The following is a 17,864-nucleotide window of genomic DNA, read 5'->3' on the forward strand; positions in this document are numbered from 1 at the left end:
ACCAAACCCCCACACCCTGCGATCTTCAAAGCCTTCAAACCTCGCTGGCGCCCCGACGCGCGGCCGCCGCCCGGCTTATTTTTAGGTTTCGTTAGAGCGGCCCCGCCCTGAGGCTGCCGCTCCGCCGCCCCCAATGGGAGACGGAGTTTCCGTCGCGTCATCGCGCGGGCGGACGGGAGCGGCCCAATCAGGGCTCCGGGAGGACTGGCGTAATTAAACATCGGCGGAAGACGGTGGGAGGGTCATGACGCAGCGAGTTTCAGTCGTGACTTTTCCCGAGGCGTCTCAGCGCCCCTGCTCTTCCCCTTTAAAGTAAAACGTCGTCCGACCCATCTCCGTGCGTCTCGGGGGCGGGGGCGGCCAACGCAGCCGGCGGCGCGAGGCTGACGCGGACGACGGCGGGCGGCGGCGAGGGTCACGTGGGCGTGTTTGGGGGCGGGGCCGCGCGGCGGTTCCGGGCGGTTGGGCGCGCGAGCGAGGAGCGGAGGCAGCCGCGCCCGCCCGCCCCGCCCCTGGATGCCGCTCTGCCCCGGCGCGGCCGCCGCCGATCGCAGCACAGGAGTCGCCGCCGCCGCCGCCGCCGCGGTTCATGTGGTTGGCCCGGGGCTGAGGAGGCCGCCAAGATGCCGCAGTCCAAGTCCCGGAAGATCGCGATCCTGGGCTACCGGTCTGTGGGTGAGTGGCGGCGCCGCGCGGCCTCCTAGCGCGCGGCCCGGCCTCGCCTGGGCGCCGGGGCTCGGCGGGCCCCGCCAAGTTTGGGGCTGGCACGGCCATGTGGCGGCCGCGCGTTTCGTAACCAGCCGCCCGCCGCCGCCATAGCCGTTTGGAACGGAGGCGGCGGGGCGCGCGGAGGGCGAGTCGGGGAGGCCGCGGACGGCGGGGAGTTGGGTTCGGCCGAGGCCGGGGTGGCGCCGGAGGGGCCCGGGCCGCCGGGGCGGGAGCCGCACCTGTCTCCCCTCCTCTCCGCGGCGCGCGCGGTCGTGGTCGCTGCTGGCAGCCTCTCCGCCCAAAGTGAATCGAGTCCGTGGGGTTTTAACAAAGGAAACGGCACCTCGGGTTTTCTGTCTGCGTTGAAGTTCGCATTCTAGAGAAAACCGGGGACGTTTAGCTGCCGAGGGCAAGTTTCCTGCCGAAGAGCCCTAAAGGCGGCGGAAGCCCCGCGTGTGCTGCGGAGCGGCAGGGCCGGGACAGACAAATGTCTGGTCTCCGTGGCCTATTTTCCTTCTGAGAAAAATAAGGTCAGGTACTTGCAACCATGCTGTTGAAGTAATTCAGAAGTTTGTTGTTGTTGTTTCCCCCCAAGAGGTTGACATGGATTTGAAACTTACTGGCAGTCGCCTCTTGGCCGATCCGGGTTGATCTGTGATGGGGTGCGGGGTGGACAGGATTCCAAAAATAAAAATAAAAAGAGAGAGAGAAAGAAAGCAGAACCGTTGAACTTAACCGTGTTTCAGGTGCGGCCTTATTTATTGTCTTTGACAAGCAGAAGGCTGGAGAATTTTTATGTTTTCGTGTTGTTTTTAAGAAGTAACTGTCTACGGAAAATGTGCACTTGACCCTAGTGGTGAAGGCGAGGGTTTGGAATCAGCGGTGGTCGCAGGAGGAGGTAACCGCTGCCATAGGAAAGCGTGTAGCTGCCTACAGTTCCTTGGAAGAGCTCCCCGACTCCACTTTCTGTTCTGCTTCCCCACCCCCACCCCCATTTTCCACCGCCCGTGCCAGGGTCTGTGCTCTTTGACCAAGATGAGCTGCAGCTTGCTTACTCATCCTTTTGTCATGCTTCCTCCGAGTGCCGGCGAGGGACCAAAGGCACTTGTGTGGAGATAGGAGGTTCCAAGAGTCATAGGGACCCCTCTTGTAAGGTGCAGTGCCGGGTCATAGCATATGTGGGGGAGATAAGTGACAGCCCTCACAGCTGCCGCCGGAAGTACCATGCGTCCAAGTGAGGCTTTTAGGGTGGTTAGCAGTCCCCAAATGCCCATATGGAACCCGCCTTTCAGCCTTTATTGGCAGCGGGAATCACCAGCCCTTGCTTATCTGTACTGTTTCCTCCACTGCATTTTGAAGAACGGGACTGTGGCATAGCCTGGCTCTGTGTGAGCCCTATCTAAGCACACAAGCAGTGCCCACTAGCAGTCTGAATAATCAGGTTACGGGTGACGTGTACCTGGCCTACCTGATTTAACTCAAAAGATGCCCCAAAGATCCAGACTTGCTTCCCCTTGAAATTCTTGAGGTGATTCTGGGGTTTTATCAGTAAGCAAGCCTGTTTTATCATTTTTACTGAAGAAGTTCCTTATGTTCAATTGAAATTCTTCTGTTTTGTCTTCCTTCTAGTCATCCCCCTCCTAAATACCCAGATGTGACAGGTCACTTCAAGACATTTAGTGTGAGCTTCTGTTTGTTAAATACTCTTCTAAGTAGCCTCCCATGGGACACAGATTAAGTTCTAGTCCCTATTTTCTATGCCCTCAATATAGTAACCTCTTCCGTTTTCTCCGTATTTACTTTCAAGGATAGTGATGAGTGAAGTAAAGGTATTTTGGAGAGGTTAAGTTATTCCCAATCTTTGTATTTGATTTTTGAGCTCTTGACCTTTGTTATGAACCAGGACATTTTCTGGTTTGTGGGGTCTTCTGTTTTGTTTGCCGGCATCAAAAAGGAAGTAAGTCCCTGATTCCACCTACTAGCCACTCTTGGGGAAATGATTCAGTATTTAGACTCCCAAGAGTTTACTGGCATGTCTGCTTACAGATGGTGCTGTACTAGAGAAATTGGAGTATTGGGTTTCTAAATTGTGTTGTTTTGTATTGTTAAGCTGTTGTGTCATTTTGATGGGGTAAAGTGGTAGAAAAAGGCACAACTAGAAACCATACTTTTCTCAGAATGTTCTCTTGATTAAAAATCTTAAGCCATTTTGACTAGTGAATACTTACCATGCCACAGACTTAATTTTTAAATTTTGCCTTTAGATAAAACTACTAAATGTTACAACTTTTAAACACTGATGAAATCATCAATAAGGAAAAGACAGTTCTCAGATAATTTATACGACTCTTCTTCCCCCTGAAGTACTTATCCTGTTGTTTACAATGCTAAGCGTTAAGGACACGTCACCTATAACGCAGGCTGGCTTTCAGGGAGCGCTCTGTATTCATTGTCCAGCAGTCACCAGTGTCCCGGCTCCCTTACACCCATTGTTTCTGATGCAAACAGTAGTCCCAGGGTAGGAGGTAACTCAACTCAATCAAGTAAAAGTTGTAGTGTCAGGTGACTATCTCAAATAAAATCTGGTGCATCTTTCACTGGAATTTTCTAGAGAGGCTTTGATAATCTAGTTTACCATCAGAGCATAATCCAAAAGTGGTTTGCCATATGTAAGCCTCTGAGGTTAACCAGAGGGGATCCCAGGAGTGTGAACAATCATGAGAGAAAATGAAACCACTCTGTTTTATAAAAGGCAATTTAGCAAAAAGTAACTTCACTTTTACCTTCTCAGATGTTTTATGTAGTAGCGAAGATGCTTTCTTTGATTTGTATACTTCACAAGAAAAGATAGCATCAGCTTTGTTCCAAATAGAATACAAGCCAATTGTCTTCTGTTTTACTGTCTGTTTTTAAATTATCCCTTTTGGACACATTTCACTGAAATATTTTAAGGTAAAACATGTATAAAATCTGTTAGTATGTGAAATTGTATGTTCAAGTGCTTACTAACATTTTGAGGTTGTGTGTGGGGGTTGGTAGTCCTGCAGTGGTCACCTTGCATTGAAGCTTGAAATTATTTTTATACTTTTTTTTAAAATCCTCACCCGAGGAGGTTTTTCCATTGATTTTAGAGAGGGGGAAAAATATCAATGTGAGAGAAACACATCCATTGGTTGCCTCCTGCAGGTGACCTGAGCCTGCAACCAAGATATGTGCCCTTGACTGGAATTGAGCTCAGGACCCTTCAGTCCACAGGCCCAACACTGTCCACTGAGTCAAACCAGCTAGGGTTATACTTTAAAATGTGTGTGTTGCGGGGGGGGGGGGGGTCCACAAATGAGAATATACTTTAAAATATATTGATTTCAGAGAGGGAGAGAGATAGAAACATCAATGATGAGAAAAAAATCATTGATCGGCTGCCTCCTGCATGCGACCCACAATCTGGGCAGGTGCCCTGTTTGACCTGGCATCTAGCATGACCTCCTGGTTCATAGGTCAACACTCAACCACGGAGCCACGCTGGCTGTTAACTTTTTTTTTAAATCATTCAATCTTCTGTACAAGAGAATAACCAGAGTTTGCATTTGTGGTTATCACTTTCATTGCTGAATGTTACTAAATGTCCATGTAGGATATACTTATCCATACTTACCCTCATCACCCCAGAAAGAAACTCTGCCCATTAGCAGTCACTCCCTATCCTCCCTTCCCCTCAGCCCTTGGCATCCACTTTCTGTTTCTATGAATTTACTTTTTTATTACCAAATAATATTCCATTGTTTGAATATAACACATTTTATTTCTATATTTGTCAACTGATGGACACGTAAGTTGTTCTTCATTTTGGCTATTATGAATAATGTTGTTATGAACATTCCTGTACACATTTTTATCTTAAGTGTTGAAGTGTATGTTTTTATTTATCTTGGGTATATTTCTGGGAGTGGAATTTTTGGAACATAGAGTAACTTTATGTTTAACATTTTGAGGAACTGTCTAAATTGTTTTCCAAATCAGCTGTGCCATTTTTATATTCCCATCAACAACTGACATTGCTTTCAGTTTCTCCACATCCTCACCAACACTTGTTATTGTCTGTTGTTTTTATTCTAGCCATCTTTATGGAACAGTGGTATCATACATGATTTGCAAATAATTTTCATTCTGTGGATGGAAACTTTTTGCTTCCTGTGAAGCTTTATCCAGGGCTGGGTGGACTTAAATACTGTGGTTTCTCCTCAGTGTTTTATATTTTAGCTTACATTTGAGTTTATGATATATTAAGAGTTAATTTTTGCATGATAGGAAGTAGAGGTACAACTTCATTCTTTTGCATGTGGGCATCAAGTTGTTCCAAAACCCCCTTTTTTTAGCCCCCCTTTTTAAAAAAGATTATTCTTCCCTCATTGAATTGTCTTGACGTCTTTGTCAAAAACTGAATGACCAGAAATGTGAGGGGAAATTTATTTCTGGGCTCTATTCCTCTGATCTATATGTGTGTCCATATGCCAGTATCACACTGTCTTGATTACTATAGTGTTGTATAATAGTAAGTTTCAAAACAGGGATGAGTGAGTTATTCTTTTTCAAGATTGTTTTGGCTCTTCTGAGTCCCTTGCATTTCCATCAGTTTCTACGAATAAAAGCAACTGGGGTTTTGATAAAGTGTTTTACACTTTTGCAAGAATCTTTAAATGTCTGGTTTAAAAAACAGCTGATTCCCATATCCCTTCTCTGAGTTCATTTCATTGCAATGTGATACTTACTCCAATGAAATATATGAAGGGAGTCCAGCCTGCACAGCTACATAATTGGGAAAGAGGGTGTATTTTAGTAGCTTTTTCAGGTAATTGTGGCTATTCTTTGATAATCCACCTAAATGTCATAGGTGGTAGTTTCTTAAAGGTTAGTTGTAGTTTGCAATATGAAATCATGTGGTTTAAGTTTCTGGCTTGTTACATTGGACTCTATTGGGTTGTTTTGCACTTTGAATGGGTCTTCCGCCCATGCCTGATTTTATTACATCATATATTGATCATTTGGGAAATATTGGTCCACTGTTTTGTAGATCTTTCTGCATTTTGATACATTTCAATATGAAAATACTTTTAAAAGTCACATTTAATATCATCACCGCTATCAGAAAAAAACTAGATATTGGGAGGCTGTTAAGCTAGCCATGAGTGATGCAAACCTAATTTCCTCTTGAAAGATCGAATTTAATTGTTGGCTAAGTGCTAGCAGTTTTACTTGGAGTGACAGTCTCATTTCTTTCATTTTCAAGAAAATGCCTGCCAAATATCCACATTTGAAATAATGATCGTTTGTTGGTCAGTTTTGAAAGGAAAAATGGTGTTCCCTGAGTAAAGTGGCTATATCAGATCACTTCGCAACATTGCTTCGCTTGGAGACAACCATCACACTTCCGTATGTAGCAGGATGCTCCGTGCACATATCCTATTTTGTCATGCAGAATACTAAAAAGACATGCTCTTAAGGGACAAGATTTAATAAAAGTAATAATTTTACTTCTTCCTCAAGATCATGCTAAGTGAAAATGGTGGTTGTTTTTTAATGTGGGTGCATGGTAGTAAAGAATATGGTGACTTTCTACAGCTTGCTCCCACTGTCCTGATTAGTGCTGAGGGGCACCCAGCTAATGGTATTGCCCACCATTGGTTTTGCACCTTTATTGCAAATATGGAAACAGTTTAAAGGCAGATAATATCGTAGCATTTTTATGAAAATAGTTTTGACCTCATGAGTTCCTTCAAAAGGTTTCCACCCCACAGAGGTTTGCAGGCTGCACTAATGAGAACCATTAAACTGTAGTGTACAGCATCTTTCTAGACTGCTCACTGTTGTGCGGAGTCAAATCAAGACCAGCTGCATCCTAGCTGCTGTGGTGAGTCCTGAGGAGCCTTCCTAGGAGGCCCTGCAGCATCCTGAGGCAAGGATGGGGCATGAGAGACAAGGAGGGGAGGGGACAGGAAGAACTTGGCCTGCCTGCATCCCATAGAAGGAAGCGGGGGTGGCTCGAGCATAATGAGGTGGGAGTAGGAAATTAAGTTGGAAAGGTAGTCAGTAGCTGGATTTTGCAGGGCCTGGCAGGAGCATTAGGGAATCATTCCTTCTGAGCAGTAAGCAGGGAGTTGCTAAAGCCTCAGGAGAGTTAGGATATCTCAGTACTGGCTGACTTGGCCTCTGATTGTGGTGCAGTTTGGGGTGTGTTGTTTTTTGACCTGGTAAGATTGAGGCTTACCTAAAATAATAAAAATCACTGAGAATAGCAGTGTACCCAAGACCTGTATACTAATACTGACATGGTTCAAACACGGGTAATAGGGTGAAAGTAAAAACAGCCACTTTATCACAAATGAGAACTAGCCATCTCTACCCGTGATGATGCAGTTAAAACATACACCTCACTTTCCTTAGTTTAGGCCTACAATATTAGTGATTTTAATATTGTTCATGAGTAGATTGTACTTAGTTATTGGGCTAAACCAAAACTGAACTTGGACATGATTGTACAAGTTAAAGCATTATGAATGAAGTCTTTAGTGCTCACACTTAAGGGAACCTTTATTCTTGTTTCTAGTTTATCCTGAAGTACCAAATTAAGGCTTAACAGTTGCTAGAGAAATTGCTGTCTTAAACCGATAACTGTCAGAATGCAGACTGCTGGGTACCTTCAACAGGAAGTGTTTGATTTAGAAATGTAATTTAATACCTCAAAACACAGAGGTCCTGGAATACTACTTTATTTTCTTTTTTGTGTGTAAAAATACTAATTTAGTATTTTGATATTTCTAAATGTATATTGGGCTTTTGTTTAAAAAAAAAAAAAAAGAGTTCCATGGAAGATGGTATGTGAAGTCTAAATTGATGTTGGTTTAGCACAGATATTCCAGGGCTCTGGACAGTAGAAGTAGGCAATTTAAGGATCTCAACAAAGTTCACTCCTTCCTGTCCTTGGTTGGTGGTATAACTAATATAATTGAGTTCCCTTACCTTCCCATCACCCTTCCTCCATTTTTCTGTGCTTGCTTGCTTACTTGAAGAAAGCCTGAGGTGGGAGTGGAATTTCTAAACAAATTGGTGTTTTAACAATATGTGTGATCCTACTTTTTTCAAGATTAAAAAGTAACTGTGATGGCAGGGTAAATAATTTGTGAACATGGAAATAAAGATATTGGCTTTTACAGTTAATATAATTTTCTGAAGTGGAAATGCTTTTGTAATACTTGTATGCCTTAGATATAAGTGCATCTAGCTGATCACTTGCTTTTCTTCAAATCTCAATCACATTTGGAATTTATTTTAAAGAGAATATTTTAAAATATAGGTTCTCTTTATTCTTGTTCATGACTTGATGAGTTAAATATATGGTGAAATTCAGCCATGGCTTAACATAGATGAAGAGGTTCAGAACGACCTTGGCAAACTGGAGACACTCCCTGGTGTGAGCGGAAGTGGAACACACTATGGACTTTCTGGTCTGCCTGCTGGGGAGTAACTAGATGTGGGATAATGAATTTCTGACCTGGTTTGTGTGGCCTGGAGTACACCAGGGGGCCGGAGTGGCTGACAGCATCTCCGAGCTCCATACTGGAGGGCAGGAGGACCACAAAAATGCAAGCCCTGAAGTTAAAGCCTAGTGTTATTATCAGAAGAAATCTCCTGTGTGTATACAGGCTGAGAGAGACCTGGATTCTGTTTCTGAACATTTTAGCTGGCCGTGCTCTCATTGTGAATTCTGAGCCACTGGTAGCCTTCTCTGCAGCCTGGGTGGCATGTATTGAATACCAGTGCCAACTTAGAGTCATGCTTCTTCACTCGCTGTTCATGAGCTTCCCTGAGATGTGCATATTTCCAGGGGAAGAGTCAAGTGCTTTTATTATCCATCTTCTATGATAGAATTATTTCTCTAAGCATTTATTCAAATTGTTTTTAAATAGTAATTTGTATTATTGTGTCAAACACAAGGCCCACGGGCCAAATCCGTCCCGCCAGGCCTTGCAATGTGGCCCGCACCGCGCTGTCATCACTGCACTCCGCTGCGTTTCCATCACAATGACAGTTTATGACTGTTCAGTAAACCATTCGGCCCGCGATTTAGGCTGGATTTTAGATTTTGGCCCCTTCTCTGATTGAGTTCGACACCCCTATAGGATTTCAGTCCCCAAAAGATTGAATTTCTAAAATGACTGTTTGAAGAGAACAGTTTGTGATTTAAGTGTCACATGTAGTTCAAATAGGTGGTCATCACTGTTTACCAGGCCCTATTCTAGTCACGAAAGCTAGGGCCATCCTGATCTCTGCCCTCAGGGAGCCTCAATCTAGTGAGGAACCACTGTAAACAGTTGCTACTAATAATGATATTGGCAGGTGTTTTTAAAGTACTTACTGAACTCTAAGTACCATTATTATGCCTATTTTGCAGAGCAGGAAACTGAGCTACAGAAAGGTTAAATGATTTGGCCTAGGTCAGTTATTAAGTGGCAGAGCTAGGATTTGAATTTAAGCAGTGGTCCCAGAACCAACACTAAATAATACAAATTACTATTTAAAAACAATTTGAATAAATGCTTAGAGAAATAATTCAAGGGAGAGCTAACATAACCATGGGTGGAGCAGAAGACTTGTCCCTCGCAAGCTGTCATTAGAGCTGGAGTTGGCCAGGCAGAGGGTGGGGAGCATGGGGGCAGGAGAAGGGCAGGGCCTTCCAGTAGAAAGGAACAGCATGTGCAGACCTCCTAGCGCGGAGAAAGAGGTTGGCACTCAGAAGTAAAGAGAAGGCTGGGTGTTGGCTGGTGGATGAGGAGAAGAGTAAGATGTGAATGGCAAGGAGATCACGTGGGACTAATCTGTATGCCAGTTGTCTACCAAGAACAGCCTTGTGGCCCTGTGGGAAGTTTTAGACTTTTCCTAGAAACGTGGAAAGTCACTGAAGTGTTGTAAGCAGCAATAAGGTGATTTGTCTATACCAGGCTTGGCAAATGTTTTCTGTAAAAGGCCAGATGGTAAATTTATGTCAGGCTTTGTAGGCCACATGGCCTCTTTCGCAACTACTCCCTTCTGCTTTTGTAGCACACGCAGTTACAGACAGCATATAACAAATGGGCGTGGCTGTGTGCCAACAAAACTTTATGGACACCGACATTTGAATTTCATCTAATTTTTACATGGTATGACATATTATTGATTCTTTTCAGCTACTTAAAGATGTAAAAACCAGCCCTGGGGAGGTGTTGCTCAGTGGTTAGAGTGTAAGCCCTTGCCAGAAGGTTGTGGGTTGGATTCCAGGTCAAGGGCACATACCTGGGGTACTGGTTCACTCCCTGCCCCCGTCAGGGCTTGTGCTGGAATCAACCAATCAATGTGTCTTGAGACGTCTATGTGTGGTTTTTTTCTTTCTCTTCTCTTCCCTCCCTCCTTTCCACTCTGAAAAGTGATAGAATATATATATCCTCTAAGGATTAACACAATAAAAATAAAATAAAGATGTAAAAACTATCCTTATTCATAGCTCATAGGCTGAGCACATTTGGCCCCTGGTCTGTAGTTAGCTTCTCCCGCTTTATATCCTCAACAGGATCCTTCCCACTGCTCTGTGTCAGGGATGAAGGCAGTCAGGAATGGAAGTGGGAAGACAGTCACATATTGAAGTTCACCATTAAGATCTCGCAGACACCCCAGCAGTGTGGCTCAGTATTTGAGCGTGGACCTATGAATCAGGAGGTCGCATGTGCCCAGGTTGTGGGCTCAATCCGCAGTGTGGCGTGTGCAAGAGGCAGCCAATCAGTGATTCTCATCATTGATTTTTCTCCCCCTCCCTCTCCCTTCCTCTCGGAAATCAATAAAAATATTTTTTTAAAGGAGTCATGGACTATTGGAGTGCTGGTGAGATGACGAGGAGACAGATTTGAGATGCTCTTTAATATGTTAAGGATTGTTAATTACAGGAAGAATCAAACTTCGATGTGGCGGATGTTAGGATAACATTCAGTGGTTAGCATGAGTGCCTGGGTGGGTAATGGTGCCACTGGCTAAAATGAGAAATGGTAGAAAAGAACCAGGATTTGGCGATGGTCTACAAACTAGTCCACACACTTCTCTTGTCTTGTCTTGACTTGTCGATGGTCGAGACAGGTGGCTGCTCCTGCAACTGGGGCTTGGGGGTGTGCTGCTCCTGGGTCCTTATGTTACCTGAGGATCTGCCCCAACACACCCTCATACTGCAGGGTTGTTGCCTTGGCAGCAAAGGAGGTTGCAAAACCTACTTGGCCACATACTGCTCACTGTACCGGGGAGGGTGCTGAGCTTCCTGACCAACTACAGGATGTTCCCATTTTCCTGTTGGGAGAAGGGGAAGTTGGACTTCATGTCTAAACCTTTTCATTTTGCATAATTGCTACCAAAATGAGTGAATATACTTAATGAAATAAATTGTTTTCTTACTCTGGCCATGTTTCTGAATGAGCATTATCCTAAAAAACTGGACAAAATGAACATACCTTCTATTTCTTAGACTTCTTTCTTGTAAGCAGCTGTGTTTATACAAGTAAAATGTTCCTATTCCTTCAACTATGGTATTGAGCAGCATTGTCCAAGAGAAATAGAATGCAAGCCACATGTGGAATTTAAAATTTTCTAGTAGCCACATTAAACAAGTAAAAATAAAGAGGTGAAAATAATGTAATATAATTTAGTCCAGTATGTTCAAAATATTATTTCAATATGTAATGAATATTGATATTTTTACATTGTTTATGCTAAGTTTTCAAGTCTTAAGTACATTTTATGCTATCTCAGTTAGGACTGGCCACCTTTCAAGTGCTCACTGTTCTCCTGTGGCTGCTGGCTGCTGGCTGGTGGACCGTGCAGGGACAGTGAGGAATGCCAGGGTTGTTAGTAAATTGACTCAGAGCAGATTTGGAAGAACTCTTGAAGAAATCCTATCTAATAAAGAGGGAATATGCTAATTGACTGATGCACCCTCAAAGATGGCAGAGCCCCCAGCTACAAAATGGCAGTGCCCAATCCCCTAGCCGCCCAGGGTTGCCCGAGGCTCTGGTAACCAGGGCCAGCGAGGCTTGCATTGGCAGCAGCAGATGTGATGGGGCATCTCCTTCCCCTGTTGCTAGGCCACCTCCCGCCCCTGATGGATCCCCCCTCCAGTGCATGAATTTTCATCCACCGGGCCTCTAGTAATCTTTATAATTATTCATGGTGAATACGCTGTATCATTTGATTGTCCTAATTTTTTGTCATTACTAGTTTTGATCAGTCTTAAACTTTGTGCTCTTTAATATGTTAAAGATTGTGTTAAAATTTGAGGACTCATCTCTTGTTTGCTTTTTTCAGCTCTTTCCCACTCTGACCCTCAACCTTCTTTCCATTTGCTCACAAATCTAGCAAAATTCATTCTTTATTGTTGCCAAATATTTAATTTACTGCAGTTTATCAGGTCTATCGCCTCCCTTGCCTTCCAAATCGGCTTCCTCTCCAATTCTCCTTATAGAAATGAGTATCCTATTATTTTTTAAAGTTTTTTTAAAATATGTTTTTATTGACTTCAGAGAGAGAGGAAGGGAGAAAATAAAGGGGAGGAAACATCCATAAGAAAGAAAACACCCCCTGTTGGGGATTGAGCCTGCAACCAGGGGAGGGAATGTGCCCTGACCGATAATCAAACCCTCAACCTCCCCGCTATGGTCAAGGCACAACTGCTGAGCCACACACTGGCCCAGCATGATTATCGTATTTAATCATCTTTGGCAGTTTCATGGCCTCTCCTGGCAGCACTTATTTTCCTTTTTTAATTTTTTTATTTATCCTCACCTGAGGATGTTTTTCTATTAGTTTTTAGAAAGAATGAAAGAGGAGGAAAGAGAGAGAGAAATATCGATGTGAGAGAAATACATCGATTGGTTGTAAGAAGCCTGTGACCCAGGTATGTTCCCTTGAACAGAATCAAACGTGGGACCCTTGGGTCTGCAGACCAATATTCTGTCTACTGAGCCAAACCGGCTAGGTCACTTGTTTCTTTTTAATATAACCTTGACAGTTTGCCGAAACCGGTTTGGCTCAGTGGCTAGAGCATCGGCCTACGGACTGAAAGGTCCCGGGTTCGATTCCGGTCAAGGGCATGTACCTTGGTTGCGGACACATCCCCAGTGGGGGGGGGGGGGGGGTTGCAAGAGGCAGCTGGTCGATGATTCTCTCTCATCGATATTTCTAACTCTCCCTCTTCCTCTTTGTAAAAAATCAATAAAATATATATTTTTTTAAATAAAAAATAACCTTGACAGTTAATAATTTTATTATTTCTGTAACTCATATCTATTATCATTTTATAAACTTATTTCCCATGTTCTCAGGGGGATATATCTGGAAGCATAGTGCTTGGTAGTAATAGTAAGCACCCAGGGAGTATTTGAGTAATAATCTTATGAACAAGTTTTACTTGATTAGTCTCTGTCTTGTCTTTGTCATAATAATTGCACCTTGGATTTTGTATGTGTTTTTTTTCTCTCCTAGCATCTATTTTTAAATATTGGGAAGGGGGTGTGAGAAAGAATAAGATGATGTCAACCCTGCTTCACTCATAGGCACAAGTGAGATAATTCATGCGAAACTGTTTTTGTAAACTCTTAAAACAATGTCTCGCTTGTGTGTTGTGGTGAACAATTAAAATTTGAATTACCTGCTTCACATGCCCTCATCTGACCTGTGTGTGGTGGATATTCAGGGTGGGTCTGTATTAGAGGGCTAGTAGGCGCTGATGGAGAACACACAGGAACTCCTATGCGCCTCCTTTTAAATCAATGCTGAGATGAGTGTATTTATTTTTAAAGGTTTCCTTGGGGACTGATGTATATACATATGTGTATATAACACCACCCCTCACGGAAGCTGCAACCTGATGCTGTTGTCGGCAGCACTACATCTTTTTAGTGCTGCTGAAACGGATGCAGCACTTGGCAAGCGTTAATCATCATTGCTGTCATTATGGGACACATTGGCAAACCTTTGTGCAGCTCTGGCTCTTCATCAGTGATGATATATTTAGGGGGCAGTCCACTTAGAACCCAGGTGATTCTGTAGTCTCTTTGCTGTTTGCAAACCTGGTCCATTTATTGATATCTGTTCTGTGGTGGCTCCCAGAGAAGCATCTTCCTGTACTGGTGCCAGCCCCGTGGCACTCCTGGACTGCAGCATGCTGCAAGCTCATGCCAGTGCCAGGTTTCTCCATACAAGCCACCAGCTTCGGCTTTTGTGTTGTCTGGAGCTTCCAATGACATGCTGGAGGGCGTGGGGAGAGGACAATGGGAAGGGAGAAGGCGCAGTTGGCCCATCTGAATCTAGTCCTGGCCTCTACCAGCCAAGGCCGACACAAGTGATTACAAGACCAGCAGAGGACCCAGTCCAGTGCAGTCTTAACTGTAGACTCATAAACAGATGAAGAGGATGTTGATCTCAGCTTCAGCCATGAGTGTGGGGCAGTTTGTTACACAGCAGTGGAGAATTGACACTAGTTTTCTACTTGGCAAGGGGGCTATCCTATCTAATAAAAGAGTAATATGCAAATTAACCATTGCTCCACTACACCCACAAGCCATGCTCACCAGCCAATCAGAGTGAGTATGCAAATTAACCCCAACCAAGATAGCTGCAGTCACAGAGAGAGTAGGAGGGAGGCTTGGGTTTCCCTGGCAATGGAGGAAGCCAAGCTTTGCACACACCCTGTGGGCCCAGGCCTCCACTCAAGGGTACAAAGTTTCCATTATAGAAGATACATAAATTCCAACAGAAATGGCTGCCGCCATAGAGCAAGCAGGAAGCTTAACTCCGCTCAAGGCTACAAAGTTTCAATTGTAGAAGATACATAAATCCCAGATACCAGGACTTCTGCTTGTGTTGCGGGAGGGGGTCGGAGGGTATGGCTGGCCTGCAAACCACCACAGGCCCCTCACCAAGGCCATCCTACGCTTCAAGGGAACACCCACCCTCTCACCCTGATCCAGGACACCCTTCAGGGAAAACCAGCTGGCCCCCACCTGGGCATCTGACCTCTATCCTGTCTCATAAGAGTAATATACAGATTGACCATCACTCCAACACACAAGATGGCTGCCCCCATGTGGACACAAGATGGCCAGCAGGGGAGAGCAATTGGGAAGGACCAGGCCAGAAAGGGAGGGCAGTTGGGGGGCACCGGGCCTGCAAGGGAGGCAGTTGCGGGTGATCAACCCTGCAGGGGAGGGCAGTTAGGGGTAACCAGGCCAGCCAGCAGAGGAGGGAAGTTGGGGGCAAACAGGCTGGCAGGGGAGCAGTTAGACATCAATCAGGCTGGCATGCGAGTGGTTAGGGGAAATCAGGAAGGCAGGCAGGCTAGCAGTTGGGATCCAGCAGTCCTGGATTGTGAGAGGGATGTCCAGTGAGTGGGATCGGGCCTAAACGAGCAGTCGGACATCCCTCTAGGGATCCCAGATTGGAGAGGGTGCAGGCTGAGCTGAGGGATACCACCACTACCACCCCCACTACCCACCTCCCATGTACCGGCCTCTAGTATTTTAACTTATTTATTTATTTATTTATTTATTTATTTAAATATATTTTTATTGATTTTGTACAGAGAGTAAGGGAGAGAGATAGAGAGTTAGAAACATCGATGAGAGAGAGTCATCGATCAGCTGCCTCTTGCACACCCCCTACTGGGGATATGCCCGCAACCAAGGTACATACCTTTGACCGGAATCGAACCCGGGACCCTTCAGTCCCCAAGCCGACGCTCATTGAGCCAAACCGGTCTTGGCAGTATTTTAACTTTTAAAAAGTGCTTATTGTCTGAGCTGCTGGGAGGAACTGGAGGATTTGGGAGCAGGCTGGAGAAGTTAGGGTGATCTGTTCAATTTGAACTTTTCTAGCAGTGGCTCTTAAACTGTAGTGTGCAGCAGAATGGGTAGGGGATTAATATTCCCATCCTGTAGGTTTGGGTGGGACTCAAGAATTTGGAATAAGTTACCCTGTGACCCTGCTGGGGAAACTTGACTGTTGTAGGAGAAAAAGAAGCACAGAGGGTTCCTGAGATGACAGGACCTGGTGGGGTTGCAAGCAAACACCATAACTTAAGAGTGGTTTCTAACCCACATAGTTGTAGGACTTGCCTGCAGCTAAGTCCAATAGGCTCAAAGCAAGTGACTAAATCACACAGTTAATTGGAGGGCCCAGGGAATGGAAATGGGAGGGTTCTGACGAAAGGCTAGTGGACAGTGATTGATTTGGGGGCTTTAACTGATAGGGAAGGAAATGGTGGAGATTGGAGATTCAGCTATAATCATTTAGAGTGGTATATTCCTAACCTTTTTCACTGTAGCCTATAGTAAGAAATACATTTTACTTTGCCCCACAATCAAGAATGTGAGTGTAGCCGAAACCGGTTTGGCTCAGTAGATAGAGCATCGGCCAGGTTCGATTCCTGTCAAGGTTGTATCTTGGTTGCGGGCACATCCACATTGGGGTGTGCACGAGGCAGTTGATCCATGTTTCTCTCTCATCAATATTTCCAACTCTATTCCTCTCCCTTCTTCTCTGTAAAAAGAAAAAAATCAATAAAATATATATATATATTTTTAAAAAAAGAATGTATAACTGACCCGAAGTTTCATAACAACTTTCTTATTTACATTCCACTCTAGTATTCCTGTTTCTTTGAAAACAGTGCTGATCTTAGCACAGTATGTGGATTTCGTGAAAACATCGCTTCCAGGGATGGTCGGGATTCGAGTCAGAAAATGAGGGCACTGGCAGAATGCTGCCCTGCTTATGACCCGTGCATGTAGATGTGGGAGGTGGAGTCACCAGTGGTCACCACACGATGGTGTACTCCTGAGGTGGGTCACTGAAGTGGCATGGAGACAGTTTTTGGTGGCAAGACCAGTGAGCTTTGAAGCTAAACTGTTAGGACAGCTTGTGTATGTGGACATCAAAGTTCTGGAAGCTGATATGAAGAAATTGAAGTGAAAGTGAAAGCAGCCCTTGGAATGGGTTGTGTCCCAGATATACCATGTGGTCCTCAAGGACCCTTCTGCCCAGTGACTTGATAAACTAGTTGCTAGATTGAAACCCTCTCCTTTCTGTTATATCTTACGGTTCTAGGGAGTGTGGGTTTCGGGAAGGGAGTAAGGTACAAGTAGTTGTGGGTTTTTAGGAGAATAAGCATGAAAACTAGTTAAGAATTCATCTGAAAACAAGTGTTTTGTGTAAACAGTACCTATTTTGCAAAGATCACGAAGACAAGATTTAGTTGACAACCTTGAAAATGCATCTTCTGTTATGAAAATATTGGGTGGAAAAACATTCTGTGCCATATTGTCATTGTGAAACACACTGAGTGGCCAGATTATTATGATCTCTGAATGCATAATAATCTGGCCACTCTGTGTGTGTGTGTGTGTGTGTGTGTGTGTGTGTGTGTGTGTTAGAGGCCTGGTGCATGAATTTGTGCATGGGTGGAGTCTGGCCTGCCTGCTGATCAAATTCCTGGTTGAGGGGACAATTTGCATATTAGCCTTTTATTATATAGGACATACACTGAGTGGACAGATTATTATGTGCTCAGAGATCATAATAATCTGGCCACTCAGTGTATATGTCACTGTGCAGTTTTTACCTGGTAAAAGTTTAGGTGAGACTTTTTTTTAATTGTTTTTATGATTTTTAAAGTTGAGATGGTTTTTAGTTTTGAGAAAATGTATTAGAAGGTTATTGTGGGATACTTGATTACATTATTTTCAAATCTTGCATAATGTGTTATCAAATTAGAAGACTTGTCTCTGTTGATACACCCATCCAGGTATGTGCTCCTTTTCAGCGTACTTTAGCTCACGCCTGAATTGTGAGCATTTAGCATTTCTCCAAGAGTTGATCAGGAGTTGGAGATTGTCCCCAGGTTATTAAAACCTATGAGCCACTAAGAGCTTGATCGGTGCTAAAACATCTTCGGGAAATTGGTGTTCCAGAATTTTTAATTTGACAAGGACAAAGGCCCAAATAGATGGAGATGTTATTATGAGGAAAAATATAAAAGGGGATCAAGTAAATAAATATAATTTCCTATAGGTGAACAAGGCTTTTTGTAGCTT

General features: G+C 44.2%; 1 protein-coding gene across 3 annotated transcripts in view; it reads left to right on the forward strand.

The window, feature by feature from the left end:
* Nucleotides 1–214: 214 nt before the first annotated feature.
* Nucleotides 215–17,864, forward strand: part of RHEB (Ras homolog, mTORC1 binding) — a 41,104-nt gene continuing 23,454 nt past the window's right edge. Inside the window, exon 1 of one of the 3 annotated variants that reach the window (XM_036412713.1) lies at nucleotides 215–675. In XM_036412713.1, the coding sequence (XP_036268606.1) occupies nucleotides 624–675 (52 nt within the window). In that variant the 5' untranslated portion in view covers nucleotides 215–623. The remainder of the gene's footprint in view (nucleotides 676–17,864) is intronic. The other 2 variants (XM_045572402.1, XM_036412714.2) reach the window with 2 other exon arrangements.

The sequence above is a fragment of the Pipistrellus kuhlii genome, unplaced genomic scaffold, assembly GCF_014108245.1.
Source record: "Pipistrellus kuhlii isolate mPipKuh1 unplaced genomic scaffold, mPipKuh1.p scaffold_m20_p_47, whole genome shotgun sequence".
NCBI classification, from domain to species: domain Eukaryota; kingdom Metazoa; phylum Chordata; class Mammalia; order Chiroptera; family Vespertilionidae; genus Pipistrellus; species Pipistrellus kuhlii.